Source organism: Phoenix dactylifera, chromosome 9 (assembly GCF_051530095.1).
Source record: "Phoenix dactylifera cultivar Ajwa chromosome 9, Ajwa_hap1_PhDact_Kaust_v1.1, whole genome shotgun sequence".
Classification (NCBI taxonomy): Eukaryota; Viridiplantae; Streptophyta; class Magnoliopsida; order Arecales; family Arecaceae; genus Phoenix; species Phoenix dactylifera.
This window is the reverse complement of record NC_143198.1, coordinates 25,798,335-25,814,090: the sequence shown is the minus strand read 5'-3', so window position 1 is coordinate 25,814,090 and position 15,756 is coordinate 25,798,335. Positions and strand designations below refer to the sequence as shown.

General features: G+C 36.9%; 1 protein-coding gene and 1 pseudogene across 2 annotated transcripts; both read right to left on the bottom strand.

The window, feature by feature from the left end:
• Positions 1–976: 976 nt before the first annotated feature.
• Positions 977–4,768, bottom strand: LOC120112541 (uncharacterized; annotated as a pseudogene).
• A 1,940-nt stretch (positions 4,769–6,708) lies between these two features.
• Positions 6,709–15,616, bottom strand: LOC103715156 (uncharacterized). 2 transcript variants are annotated; one of them, XM_039131714.3, is made up of 5 exons: positions 15,472–15,616; positions 15,226–15,361; positions 12,119–12,314; positions 8,003–8,059; positions 6,709–7,052 (listed from the first exon to the last, which is right to left on the bottom strand). In XM_039131714.3, the coding sequence occupies exons 2-5, from the start codon at positions 15,339–15,341 to the stop codon at positions 7,041–7,043; spliced, it is 381 nt and encodes a 126-aa protein (XP_038987642.1). In that variant the 5' UTR covers positions 15,342–15,361; positions 15,472–15,616; the 3' UTR covers positions 6,709–7,040. The 2 variants fall into 2 exon arrangements, with proteins under 2 accessions (XP_038987642.1, XP_008800913.1); XM_008802691.6 differs by having other exon boundaries at positions 8,040–8,059; positions 15,472–15,587.
• Positions 15,617–15,756: the final 140 nt, after the last annotated feature.

Genomic DNA, 15,756 nt, shown 5'->3' with positions numbered 1-15,756 from the left:
CAGGCCTCCGAGCACCATGGCCTACTCTCTTTAACATCATGATATACTTCGTGATGCCTTGATCTTTTTGGTTGTTTTCCAGTGGCTGCGGCTTCCACGTCCTACGTTGTAGATCTACAAGCTGGTTAGTGACCGTGCGGATTATATGAGTCAATCTCAAAGGATATTAGTCATTAAGATGAGGAGTACTGCATCCTTCAAATTGACAAGGGGATTCATGATATATATATATATACACACACACACACACACACAGAATGATCAATGAAAGGACTTCATCAGAGTCTATCCCTGTTAGAGAACTGGACTTCATGCCATCATAGGAAATACCAAATCCCGATCTCCAATATGTTGAAGCAATTCAACACAGAAAGCTTCCAGTAGAGTTGGAACGAATGTAATAACCACAACTCAGACCCTAGGGGGGACTAAGTTCGCTCGGGCTAAACCAACAACCCCATGTAAGCGAATATATATTGTACATTTCTTGTATATTATTCTTAATAAATTTCGGGTGGTAAAACCTTCTGCTTCATGAAAAGAAAAGGACATGCAGCAACGACGATGACCTAGCATTGAAAACATAAATCAGACTCACGTAGGCTATAGGCATTGTTGCATCCCCTGCAAGACCATCCAATCAGACGAAGTCTGATAGTAAACATGGACGATAGATTGTACTCTATGTGATAATTTCATCATTATTATTTTTTTCTCTTGACAAAAAGAAGGAATTAGTTCTCACCGAGCGAGCTAGGAGTAGATGAGAAAGAGAAAAATAATTTTATTTTTCTGTTCTATTATATTTGATACATCCCAGGAGTTATATATACTTATATACAGATTTCGTATAAAAAAAATAATATAGGCCGATATAGAATCATACTAATAAAATTAATATTATAGGTGATGTAGGTTGTTACGTGATCTCTAAAATCATACTAATAAATAATTTTACCAATACATCTGTGGCAATAGAACTAGATCTAAATGAGGACTCCGTGTAAGTTCCAAACCTTCCACTGATGGGGACATCAGAGCAAGAGCCCTCCATTCAGATGATCCTGAGCCCCCGGATTGAATCAGACCCGGATTGGGTCCATTTGAGTCCGAGTCATTTTCTTTCATTGCATTATTTACTTTTGTCTTAGTCAAGTCAATTTGGTCCGTTGTTTTAGTATTAAACTAGTCAATTGGGTTTATGTAATTGGGTCAATATGTAAGGTCTATATAAAGACCACCCCTCTCATATATGAGGGAATTGATGATTGAATGGAAAAAAACCCTAGCCTCCTTCTTGTTCTTCTTCTTTTTTCTCCTCCTCTTCTCTTCTTCCTGCATCCCTATAACCACTTCTTCCTTCTCCCTCCCTTGTTCTTCCTCCTTCTTCTCTTCCCCTGCACTTGTGCTACATCATCCACTCTCGATCGTCCATAGTAAATTACATCATATACAAATACATATAAGAATTTGAAATTCCAAATAACTCGTGCCCAAGAAGACCTTGTACCAAATGAGATGAGGCGTAGCTAGAATATAAGTAGACTTTATATTAAGCTGTTAACGACAAAGTTATATCTCGTGCAAGCATCGATATCCCATGTGCTTTCACGAGTTCGTATATCTCTACCCACATATATACGATCATATATACATCCTCCTTGGCCTCATCATTCCCACCGAAAGAGTCATGAAGGCCTCGCGTGTACTCCAATAAATACAGCAAAAAACACAGGACTCGCCAACATTGGAACCGGACAAAAAGATCCAGATGAACAGAGTGAACGACGCTTAGAACCCCCTCAAACCCTGGGACCAGAAGAAGCTCCCCCGGTAAACAGTACTCCTCCCCACGTAGGCGGCGGAGACGCCGCCGTCCCTCCATGCGGTGGTGGCAGCGGGCACGGCGAGGAGGATGCTGACATGCATGGGCGTAGCGGCGGATCGATGGACTGGATCACGTTTCAGAGGAAATTAAGCGAGGATGAAGCAGAGGGAGAGGGCTGTCTTACTGCCGTAGACCAACAAGGAGGAGGCCGCGGAGTTGGCGGCGGCGGCGGCGGCGGTGCCGACAAAGACAGCGATGAGGGAAGCGAGGGTGATAATTGCGGTGGTGGGCAGCACTGTGGATGCCATGATATTATTGCGCACTGTATGCACTGCTAGAACACCGTTCTTCAGTGTGGGTCGTGGTCATGACACAAGGAAACAAGAGAGAATGGCCTGCTCAGTGCATGTGAATGCAAATGGCCGGACCAGAGCTGAGGATATTTTAAATTTTCCATGGAAGTGGCCTTCCATCCAGCTTCAGCACTGTAGAACTTTGGTTTGTAGTCCTGCTCATTTGCATGTCTACATCCGTCTGCAGTGGCTACAATTATTTCTTCTTGCCATTTGACTGGGCCCATCATCTTATCAACCCCACAAACTCCTCCGCCCCTTCAATAAATCAATCAATAAATAAATATAAAGTCAAAGAAAAGCACGTGAATCAGAACAACGTCTCTTTCTCGATGCATTATATCGCGGTGAATATTTAGTTTTATATCAACCACGCATTAATTAGATAAATATTTGATATTTATATAAACCAAAAAAATTAAATAATATTTTTTTGCTAAATTTTTTCGATAAGATACTAAGTTATTATAAATAGTATGAGAGCAAATTCAATTCATAGCTAATGAAAGCTATTTATGATTGAATTTGAATGAATTTGAACTCTTCGTCTAATGAGTGTGCTAAAATTTAAATAAAAAATTATATGACGATATAGCATGTATTTAGTTGTATATTAGTTATATACTGAATAAATCTTGAATATTTATACAGGATAAAGAAATCCAAATAACATATTTTAACTAGATTTTTTGGATAAGATTCTAAATTATTGGAGGCATATAACAAAAATAATAAAACTAAAATAAATAATAGTCATTATTGATATCAGCATTACGTTATCGCAATTGATGTATAAGATAAACAGATTGTTGTCTATTTTTGTTACTATTTTTTTAATAACATATAATATTTTAAAATTAAATTTATACGTCAAGTTTTTTTTTGGTTCAATAAATAATAGGTCAAGTTGGAGACACTGTTGATAAGCAGTGTGTGGTTCTGGCATCGCTCATGTGGTCAAAGTTTTTGGTGCGCCGGAAAGGAATGGTGACGTTTGGCAAATACTCTCCCAAGGATCAAAAAGAAGTACAAAGGAGCTCAGCTGCATTGTGACTTTGTTGGATTGTCTAATTCTTTGTTAGATACCGGCTACCTTCAGGTATCTCAACTCAAAAATCTCTGTACTTCCCATCCTCCAAGTCCCTGTCACCTTGTCCTCAGTACTTAAAGGATGCTAATTGTTTTTTGATCCTTTTCTTTTTTAAGCTGTTAGCTCACTATTCTTAAATGATGGCACCTTGACACATACTCCATTGCCACCCTATCAACTCCACTGAATAAAATGGTGTCCCACCAATTAAAATGACCAGCCATGAGATCACAATTGTGTTGGTTCTGTGATAACCAGTTTGCAGACCTTGGTCTCCTCCTGGTTTCAGAGAAAGCACAGACTCCCTGCAGCTCTGGATCCTGTAGACATGTCTTTTTTAGTATTGTTCATCAGACCTATGCATCTCATTGAAGATAGTGAACGCTTAGCAAAATAAAAGCTAGTGATTAGTGAATGACAGCGATGTAATCCCCCCCTACCTACAATCTTATGCTGCAGGGATAGCACAGTGACATATTTGTCCTTGTACGATGCAGCGGGCCATCTATATTATTGCTGGGTGTCACTGAAACTGAAGCAAAGTTTCAATCTATTGAACCGAGCGTCCACCATTCTGATTCACTTAATAATCAGGCACTGGCAATTTGAATGGATGTTTTTGAGTCCGTCTTTCTATAGTTTGCACATGCCCAACTGCATGAGCTACAGAAAAAATACCCACCATGTTGTGCCCAAAGTTGGTCATTCATTTGGGTCGCATCAATCACTTCGCCGAAGGAAGAAGATTCTCGTCTATAAGGTGGTAACTGAGCATCAATCAGCCTCTTCAAGGCACAATAAATAAAAAAACTTCCATGGGGAAAGCTGGGTGCTCACTCCAATTCCCTATTCCCCAACAAAGTAGGCCAACCTTTCAATTGTAATCGTCTTTTCAGCAGCTTCGAACACATGGCTGGTCTGCATCTTTTGATGCTTTGAGCTGAAGTAGCAGAGGAATCTAATCAACAGTAGTTTGTGACAGTTCATACATTTTCATTTATTTTTTTTTCAAAATTGAACCAAAGTGATCGATTACAGCTGAGACTGTAGCGTATTCTTTGATGAGAATGTATAAGAAATCTATGGACTTTAAACTCCTGGTGTTTGGTTATGAAATTCCCAATAAATAAGTGAACTTACACAAGAGATGGGAGGAAGGAGAACAGGGCCATCATTGTTCTGACCCAGGGCGTTGAGGCCGATGACTGTGCGCTTCAGATGGCGAAGTATGGCGAGGAGGAGCCTCCAGTGGTAGGTGGCCGCCACCAGCAGACCCAGGGAACAGGCACCAGGTCCAAGTACTCCGTTCTCTCAGTCCGTGAACAGACGTAAATAAAAATAATAAAGATAAAAAAATTCATATATATTTTTTTTAAATATTAAAATTTATGTGAATACCCTTCTAAAATTGATATTTAGATGTGTACTCTTATAAAATATTTGTTTTGCATGTATATTCTTTATTTTTCTTTTTTCTTACATATGTGCCCACACCATTTAACACCGTCAAAAAATTAGCGGTTTAAAATTAAAAATGATTGAAATATCTTTAATAGGTAGGTATGTAAAAAAAAATATTTATAAAGGTATATATATGTAAATAATACTTTGCGAGGATATTTATGCACTTTCATATATTTAGGAGGATTTACATGCAAAAAATTCTAATTTTATTTTTTTCTATTTCAGCCTATTTTAATACTCGAATTTGTCGAGGATGACCTTCTACTACATGGCCGTAGAGATTGTTAATAAGTCTGAAGAGTTAGAAGTCTAATGATTTTACTTGGGAATGATTGATGTTGTTCTTCTATCTATGAGCATAACATTAGTAAAAAAGCCTGATCATTGCAATATATCGTATGCCTTTAAGAGATTCTAATCTTTTTCTATATTCTAAATGTATACTCTTATATATGCATTTATAACAATAAATATTATAAGCTATATTTCGATAAAATAAGATATAAAGGTTGTTATAAATGAAGAGGAATAAAGTAAAATAGTTTCATAATTAGTAAAAAAACTTCCATAACTCTTTTTGTTATCAAATTGTCGAATCAATCTTTTTTTTTAAGTAATCTTTTTATGAAAAATATTAAGAAGCAGGCACTAGACAAATCTAAGCGTTAAAGCAGGATAAAATAGAAAAAAATTAAATTAAATTTTTTTGCATGTAAATCCTCCTAAATATATAAAATTGCATAAATACCTTCGAAAGTATTATTTGCATATATACCCTTATAAATATTTTCTTTTGCATATCTACTCATTAAGGATATTTCAGTCATTTTCAATTGTAAACCGCTAATTTTTGACGATGTTAGATGGTGTGGGCACATATGCAAGAAAAAAGAAAAATAAAGGGTATATATGCAAAAACAAATATTTTATAAGGGTATACATGTAAATATTAATTTTAGGAGGGTATTTATATAAATTTTAATATTTAGGAGAATATGTATGTAAAAAGTCTAAAAATAAAAAATTAGTATCTTGTAGCCAAACCGTGCCTGGGAGGCCCACCTCACTTGTGGAGGGCAGGAGCACCTCGTTAGGCTTTTGGACTCATTTGACTTGTAAGAAAAAAAAATTTCATACTGAAATATTTTTTTTTTTGAAAAACTAATATATGAGTATATGATAGCTAAAAATAATTTCTACATATTTAATTGATTATAAAAAAACAGCATATTCTGGACTGACTTATATTTAATTAAGCAGAAAAATTATATAAAATATTTTGACAAAAGAAAAAAATTTCCTTCATTCTATCTAGAAGTTTAAAAGTATTTTTGGAAATATGCCAACGACCCGATCTATAGTTTGGAGAGACTGGCCAATATGTATCTAACTTGGGTCTAAATCAGGTTAGAAAACGCCAACGACCGGTATTTGATTCAAAACTTGAGGAACCAAATTAAGTCAAATCCAAACCAAGTTCTTTGTAATTAAGACTCCCAACCCAACCTGACCTAGAGAAAACTAATAAACCAATCTAAGCTAAAATTTAATTGTATCGACAAAGTCTCCTACCAAGCCGACTTAAATTTGGTCCGATTAACCCAAACCAACCAAACTTGATTCAACACCATATTTGTTGACCTTGTAAGATTTGGTATTGGATTAGGCTTAGGTTTTGCGTACTTGAGTCCATTGTCGGGTTTAACATGTTCGGTCACTAAAGAGGAGAAAATGAGGACTTTGCTGCAATTCGCGATATAAGAATAAAATAAGAAAGAAAAGGTTATGCATCAAGCGAATAAACCAGAGGTTTCTCCTCATCAAGCGGCTGCTAAATAATCATGACAATAGCTCTCAGCAGCAATGCATTTTGACGATGCTGTGAGCGCAATTAGCATTTGATAAATACCATCCACCCTGCATCACCCTTCAGGCGAAAGCAAATATGAAAATATTAAAAAAAATCTTGCAACTGAAAAGTTGAAATATTGTATCTAGTCATTATAGAGTTACGTGAAACAGAGTATGGATGGGATGATAGCTGGGTCTCCCCAAGAATACATAGAGAAAATGACGACTTTGCTGCAATCCTCAATGTTAGGATAAAATAAGAAAAGGTTACACATCAAAAAATAAGCCAGAGGGTTTCTCATCAAGTGGCTACTAAATAATCATGATGATAGCTTTCAGCAGCTATGTATTCTGACAGCCGTGCGCATAATTGGCATTTGGCAAACACCATCCACTCTGCATCACCTTCAAGCACAACCACAAGCTCCACTTTGCTCAGAATATATGAACAATGTCATAAGCAAATCTGAAAATGTCAAAGATCTTGCAACTGAAAAGTTGAAGCACCATATCAATCTTGTTATTATACAGTTATGTGAAATAGTATGGAAGGTAGGACAGCTGAGTTTTCTCCGAGGAATACATCAGATTCCGCCATCCCCGCACCACCAAACATTAAAAAAAAAAAAAACCTTCCTGTTTTATTGTGTAGTCATAAGTGCTGGATGCAAAGCCTTTTGAATTGTAATATGGCTGATAAAAGTAATAAGAGTTTAGCTTGTAAAGTATTCAAGTGAAAAGCAGTTGTAGGTGCAAGATCAAGTTCTTCAAGTTTTGTCTTTGGTATAAGGTGCAAGCAAGAGTCTTTTGAAGATCGGCTTTTGAATATTTAAATCAAAGAGTAAAAAATAAGTAAAAATCTTATATATGAAATTGCTTTTAAATCTAGATACTGAAACATATGAGCAATGCTCTCTGACATGACTCTCATACAGAAGATACACAGCTGTGTGCGACCTTCCTATTGCTCAAGCTGGTAACAGCTAGAATCCGGGCAATAGAATTGCTACATATTGGTTGTCTTTCCTTTTTCTGAGCTTTCTTTGGTACCCTAACACTGTTCGATAAGGAAGTATTTATCAAGGGGGTACATGTGCAGTCATTTTCACAAAACTCCTTTTAATATTATTTCTTGGATATTGAAGATTAGTTGGTTATCTGTGAAAATACTCCTATATAATTTCTTTTATAGCTACATACACAAAGATACAACAGAGAGAAGACATAGGATAGTTTAATGTGGCAATCACTTGCTAAGGTTAAAGTTGCTAATATTTCTTTTTCACAACCAATTTTTAGTGACGAAATAGGAAAGTAATGAGACAACTAAGGGTGACCTGATTTTGCATAAGGAATTTAGTGAATAAATGGTAGTGAAAAATATAAATCCATTAAAACAAGCAAGTTAAAGAATACGTAAAAACATAAACTTTCTACTCTGATAAAAGGATACGTCCAGAACAGCACGAAGGACTGCAAACACATAATTAACATAATGTTAGAGAAAATATTTAGCAGTATCAAGCAAAAAAAAGTGAGATAGAGATGCAAACATGGAAAATATATTAAAATGAAAAAAAGCATGCTGAAAACAAAAATGATTAAGCACAAACTAGCAAATTTTTCAAAAGACTCGTTTAATCAACAATCTATTTTCAGATAAGACTCTAGAAAGTCTTTCTTTCACATATTATAACCTCATCATTTTGGAGGCATTTTATATTTAATTCAAATCAGAAGAGCCCTTTGGATACTAATCTTGACAGCGAGGGACACATACTATCTAAATCAGTATCCATTATACAATTTTTGAACTTTGTCACTTATTCCAACAATGCCATCTAAAGTGAGTCTATTCTGGATAATTAATATTATTCCAACATACTATCTACCATTCACCTAAATCTCCCAAGATCCCTCAATTTGATCCCAGATTCATGTCTAAAGCAAGAATCCAGCATTCCTAAGAAACTGATCAAACCAACAACAATTCTCTACTTATGATTTTCAAAAATACATAATTTTTGCAAGCATCTTGTACAAGAAACTAAGAAAAAAATGGGTGGGATAATGACCATGATAGCTATGCAATGGTGGCCCTTACACATCGACTTCTCGGTGTTCTTGGCTCAATCTACATTAAGTACTCCCTCCACCAAGCTCCCAATAGCAAAGAGTTTGGATCATCATCAATTTGGGGTTGAACCGGAGAGGTCCAATCTCTAAATCATAGCCATCGATGATTTGCAAAAACACCATAATTGAGCCCCCTGTGGTACATGGGACAGCAGGTTGCATGATGCTGACTAAGACCCTCTCAATCACACCTGCTGCACAATACATGAATGGCCATGATTGAGAGACCGGACCTCTCCAATTCAACCCCCTGGAGAGGATCCTGGTTCTTAGCAAAAAACCCTTCCAGCAGGTTTGGAATCAGCTAACTAAAAATTGGAAAAGGGTGTTATAAACCTTATGACTCAGTTTTGAGGAGTAGCAATAGGCTTGTCAATACTTGAGCATTTGGAATTGGAACTGGTGCTAGGTGCTAGTTTGTGTCAGTACAGCGCATACAGGCCAGCATGAACTAGGCATGGCTGGTGCCTTGCTTCTTGGATTAATCCAATGATATTACATGGCTAGTTCATATACTTATTAGAATTGATCATTATTAGACTTTTCCCTTTGAAATCTACAATTTTATCTCCTGTCAAAACCTACTTATTTTCTAGCTATTCTTAATCTGCTGCTGATTTGATATTGGCTGAGTTTTGACAAAGAATAACTGTGAACTAACATGTTGAGTCCAAATTTTTATAAACCCATATGCCTTGCTTGTAATGAGACATTCTTTATAACTAAAAAAGTCTTAGACATATGATTTTTCTCTAGAAAAAAAAATCAGGAAAAACTAACTAGCTCATAATTCAAGAACAAACCAATAGTTGTGTATAATTATTATTTTTTTGCTTCTTTTATTCATGTTATGCATTGTCTTCGTAGTGCATAAAAACAAATGGCAGAAGAACCACGTTGAATAGTTTCATTTCCTTCTAATGACATGCTGCCATGTCAGCAAAAACCCATATAAACAGTTTGCCTGCAGGGGTATTTAGTATAAATCAGAGAAAACGAATAACAGGAATTTTTGGAAAAAGAGGAAAAAAGTTCTATATACATGCGTGCCAAGATGATCAAAGCCAACAAAAATCCACTAACCGACCCAAAATCCCGAAAATGCCACAAGTAACCTCATATGTTCTCTACGAAAACATCCTAATCCAACCTTATATAAAATCTCCCACTCCAAGACCCCTCTCCTCTCTCTCTTCCTGAAGAGTATCAACCACCCAATTATTTTCCGAGCTCCACCAACCCACTCATATAAACACCATCCATCTCCAACCTCCTCTTCTTTAACCCTCAATCACAGATCGGCAATTTCCTTCTTCGAAGCCAGTTTAGGGTTCCGGTGTTGTCAAAGGCATGCCTCAATGCAAGGCAACAGTGAAGCCCATCTAAGCACTTCACCTGTAGTGAGGCAAAGCCCCTCTAGAGAGGTACAAAAAAAAAGACTTGAAGTTGTGTGCCTTGTTGAAGCTCTAAGTTGCAAAAAAAGATGCACCTTTTTAAATAAAAAATTCAATCTCATAATTAGATCTGTAGTAATAAATCTCAACCATTGATCAAAGCTGCACAATCTAAAAGCCAACAGAAATTAACTGAGAAGCTGATTCGGTAAGAGGAAACAGGAGAAGAGGAACTCTAGGGTTTGGTCTGGCAAGCTGCTTCTCTCTCTTGTGTGCAGCAACAAGCCATCGACCAAGTAAGCTTCTCCTCCTCCTTCCTCTTCCTCTTCTTCTTCTTCTCCTCCTCCTCCTCCTCTTCTCCTCCTCTTCTTTGGACAGGGGTGTCCATGCCACTGTGTGAAACAAGGGGATGAAATCCCCCTTTTTGGGGAAAACAGAAACTCCAGGATTTGGTGTGGCACGGTTCACTCTCTTGTGCAGCAGCATCAAGCCATCAACCACGTAAGCTTCTTCTTCTTCTTCCTCTTCCTCCCCCTCCTCCTCATCTTTGGACAGGTGCATCCATGCTATTGTGTGAAACGGTTCGTCTTTAGACGGGGCTATCCTTGCTAACATGTGAAACAAGGGGCTGAAAGTCCTCTTCTTCTTCCTCTTCCTCCTCCTCTTTGGATAGGGGCGTCATGCTACTATGTGAAACAAGAGGCCAAAATCCCCCTTTTTGGTGCATCTTCTTCTTTGCACAGAGGCAGGAATCCATGCTACTGTGTGAAACAAGGGGCTGAAATCCCCCTTTTTTTGCTCCTCCTCTTCTCCTCTCTAGACAGGGGCACCCATGCTACCATGTGAAATAGGGGGCCGAAGTCGCCCTTTTTTGTTCATCTTCTTCTTTCAACAGGGGTATCCATGCTACTATGTGGAAAAGAGGAAAGAGGAAAAAGAAGGAAGAGGGGAGGGTGGTGGTGAGGAGGGGGGATGGAGGATCAGAAGTGGGAATCGGGAGAACATAATTAATATAAAAAAAAATTTCCAAAGTACTATTTGAAATTTTAGGACAGGTTGCCTAAACCAGAGTGAGGAAACTATTATATATTTATAATAAAGGTCAAGTAATTAGTTATTGAAGAATAAGTTATCAGATAGTCACATCATTGATTGTAGCCCATATATGCGGGTGAGTGCATGCACTTGTCTACTTGCTGCTGATATATCAAGTGGAGAAACCAGTAAATCAAGTGGAGAAACAAGGTCATCTTTTCCTCTTCCCTCATCAGTGCCTACTGATAGTAGAAGTTTGTTGATATTTGTGTGTTGTCTTTATGGCATGGCATAGTTTATAAGGAGTTCCTCCAGACATCCAAATCTAATTAAATATTACCCAGAAATTCATATTAGATAGCAGTAAATCAAACAGAATGATTGTTTACCAAGTTTCAGGTGTGAGATTGTAGAACAAGAGAGGTAATAAACGGTAGTCCCGTACATATGTTCTCCAGGTTGTTATAACTTCTGAATTCTATCTAATACATTGTTGTCCAGCTGCAGACCTAAAGCCAATTAGAAGCTGCATTGGAGTCGACACATCAACTCTATTAAGCAATCAACAGAAGTTTGGAGTTCATATTATCCTAAATGATAGAAAGAAAAAAGATCTGGTATTCTAACCCCTAGGAAATGGTTGCTATATTATATTACACATGAAAAAACTGTTCACAAATTTCCACCAAGGAAACCAATCAAAGGATGTGCAGGATTTGATATTGCATCCATGTTACTAGAGAATAAAAGAAGTTTTTTATAACTTTTGAAGCAAGAAGCCTTAAACATTATGCATCAGGAAGATAACAGGTACATGTTTAGGCATAGTTACTAGAATTTCTTACAAGACAATTGGCCAGGAAATAGACATTTCATGTATTACAGAAGCAATTATAAACTTGCACTTTGCTAGAAATATTATAGACAGACAAACTCCACAACCAATATAAATGATTTAGAATCATACCATGAGGCCGCCCAGAAATCCATCAACTACAATTCTGTTCCAAGAATCAAAGTATTTCTGGATCGAAAATTTTGCCTTTGCAGCAAATCCCAAAGAAGCGATTGCCATAATCAAGAAGTAAAAAATGAAGCCCATCAAGCCAGTAAATCCCCAAATTCCAGCAACCACTCCACCAATGATAGACAAGAAGGTACGACTGCAGAAACAGAAGTTCGCTGCTCAGTTTTCTGTTAGATGGTTTTCCACCCATTCTGGAAGCAACGTAGCAAACCCAATTGCAGTTTGGATAAGGCATCTAATTGCTACATCAGTTGAAATTAACAATAACAATATTTTTAAGCAAACCAACATTGACTCTTAACCACATGAAGCAAGAAGGTAAATTTACAAGAAACAACTCACAAATTTTGCAAATAATTTAAACTGAAAATAAATAAAAAATGCCCAAGTTGTCATCTGCCTAATGAGATTCCTGATGCAAACTTTCCTTAGCAACCATAATTGATTTCTTGCCCACAGCATTCTGAACATAAATTTACATATTTTACATCGTTGCGCAAAATGGATGCCATGCTCAACAGAAACCCAAAACATTATTTTCCATTTCACCCAAGGAAGTTTGCACTTAAATTTCTGTAAACATCATTATAGCAAATTTTTAATCCTTCACTTTGTTTCTTGAATAAAAGATTCCATTTTTTACTCAATAAACTCTTCAATTTACTTTTATCATTTGCATCTCCTAGATCAAGATCTGCAAAACAAGGATCCTATAATGAAACAATCATCCTCCAACATGATAGAGGAAGGCCAATCAGCTGAAATTCCATAACTAGAGCAACAAATTCATATTCAATCATTATTGATCAATCATGTGAGCATCCACAGTGTCCAATCACTGAAGAGAAGATCCATGAGCATTCAATGTTATTACCCAAGACCCTATGCTTTGAAGATCCATTCGTTGATGCTTTACCAGATCCATCATTGTAATTGTTAATTGACTGGTGATTGAAAGATGTGCAATTGTTAATCGACATGAAATAGAGCCATTGTCTAATGATCTGAATGCAAATAGGTCATGTGTTGGTTTGCATCATCAAGTTTTTGAAATCCAAGAACAAGGACCATGCAAGTTATGCCATCAAAAAGATCCGAGGGATGAGATCTATTCAGCAGAAGTAAATGATGCATCTAAAGGTTGCAGATTGTCAAAGCGAGAACAGATCTATTTCGCTTTTAATTTTTTTCTGTTGTTTTTATTTATTTAATCTTTAGTGGGTTTATGTTAATCTATGGCTGAGATCTTTGCATCTAAAGCCTTAAGAGATAATTAAATAAGTCATGTTATTGTAGCTGGTACTAGTCATGATATCATTCATGCTACACTACCCGGGAGTTTCTAATGCTCGTTTGGTGATTAAGGATTGCATTAGGGATTTTCTATTGTTATAAAAGGGGCATTGAGTCTATTAATGTAGTCTTGGAATGGTTATGCAAATTTTGTCGGATTGAAAGTAGGCTGCAGGCCTTTTCTCTTCTCTTTCTTTTCCCCTATTCCTTCTACTTTTTATGATCCATTATTTTCTCCCCTTTGCATATTGATCGAGATTGAATCAGATTTGAAGAAAATTGGTTATTATCTATATTTTTGGTGGAGCCGTTGATCTTTTATGAGGCTACATTGGGGCAATAAAACTTTAACTGGATTTCAGAACACATTAAGAATTTTAATAGAAGACAATTAGTTTCATTCCTTATCTAAAGGATTCTTATGTTGGTGAGATGATAACAGCCAATTCTCTACATATTGAAGCCAGTGATAAAAGTTCAAGAGAGGATATGTGCCGCCTGAATATATCTCAGTTTTAGTTCTTATAAATTTGTTGTTTGCATGTGAGAGGACTGAAGATCAGTGTAAAGCGAAGCCTACTTTCAAACCGGAGATCAATTGTTTTCTTTTTTAATCTGTCTCCGGTATTCTTGCTTTCTGTTTGGGCATAAAATTGATATTCTACGAAATATTTGGGTTACCAGTGTGCCTCTCACACTCGGAGAAGCATTGACCAGCTTACTGGTAACAAATTGCATATTAAATAATGGACCAAGACCACATTTGCAGGTATATTAACTACGCTGTTTTGTTATATTGATGTCCTGTTGTTATAGCAACTTGCTTAAAGATTGCCAACTAAGTTTCACCTTGCATTTCTTGTTCAAGGAGTTTGTACCTATCTTCTATCCACTTGTCAAAATAATAAGGAATCCTTTGTTTCTAATTCTATTTTATACTTTTGTTTCTATTCTTTTAAGCCAATCAACCTTTTGTTCTTGAAGACGAATTTCAAGCCTAAGCTTTGTTATGATGAGGTGTGACCACACAAATTCCTATTGCAATACTCTTAACCTCTATAATTATCCCCATAATATGAATAGTATATCATTTTCTGCAATGTGGTTTCTATAATTCTCTCCAGTCTTTGTTCTTCAACCATCTGGTCTTTGAAACCTTAAGTCTTGTTCCCTAAACCTCACTTCATAATGCCAATTGGTCCTAGGACACTTCTAACTCGTCCTAACATTTGTTCTCTAACTATCTCTTAAATCTTCATAAACGTAATTAATAACAACAACAAAGAAGGCTGGAAACGTCCATTACTTACAGATGTATGAAACCTCTATAAAGAGACAAAAAAATATCTTTTAAACTACTAAAAAATAGTCTACATGGCAAAGATAAAAATAAGGTCAAAAATGTGATAAAAATGAGGTCCAACAGAGTAGCTCATAATTATATTACCCTGAATCCCAGGGACACCTGAGAGGCAAAATTAGCAACAGAATAGTCTACATGCAGAGAGGAGAGTGTCAAAAATCCAAGCTTTAAGACCATACGCTACATATTTCTAAGCACGCACAAAGTAAAAGAACAAATCTCTTATAAGACAGCAGTGCGCAAAGTTACACCCAGATGTCACGAGTAATAAGAACATGAGCAACTTTTAAGTATCATAGAATTATCATGTAAAACTTGAATTTATAGAGGCAATATTCTCTCAAAAACCATGAATCTATTCATAAATTGATGTTAGGGCTTGAGATTGGACCTATAGTAGATGGATTTCATGTTGCTCTGAAGATTCTCGGCGTTGAAGATGGGCATATCATCGTCATCTTCGTGAAATCTCTTCCCAGAAGCTCTCCCGTCTTCATGTACCGCCATCGCCGATTCCCTCTACACCTCTACCAATTGGCAGAGGGCAGAATCACAAAAAAAAAAAAAAACAATTCAAAGAGAGAATTGGAGAACTGAAAGGCATTAGGGTTCGGGTTAGGGTTTTCGAAGTTCCAACCTTCTGTCCCCAAAAAACGCCGCTCGTCCGGGTTCTCCTCCGTACGTCTGCAACACCGAGGAGGAAGAGAAGAGCAAGGGCAGAGGCCTCCTACGATCTATAAACTACGATTAGTCCTTTTAAACGGATCAGAGTAGGGCATGTTCAGGTTGACCCGAATCCGGTCCGCTAACTTACAAACCCGTTCCGATGATTCAGCGAGGAGCCTCGGAGGGTGGCAGAGTGGGAACGCAATTGCCTTGTGATGGGTAAAAACCAAGTATAAACGGAAGACATATCAACAAG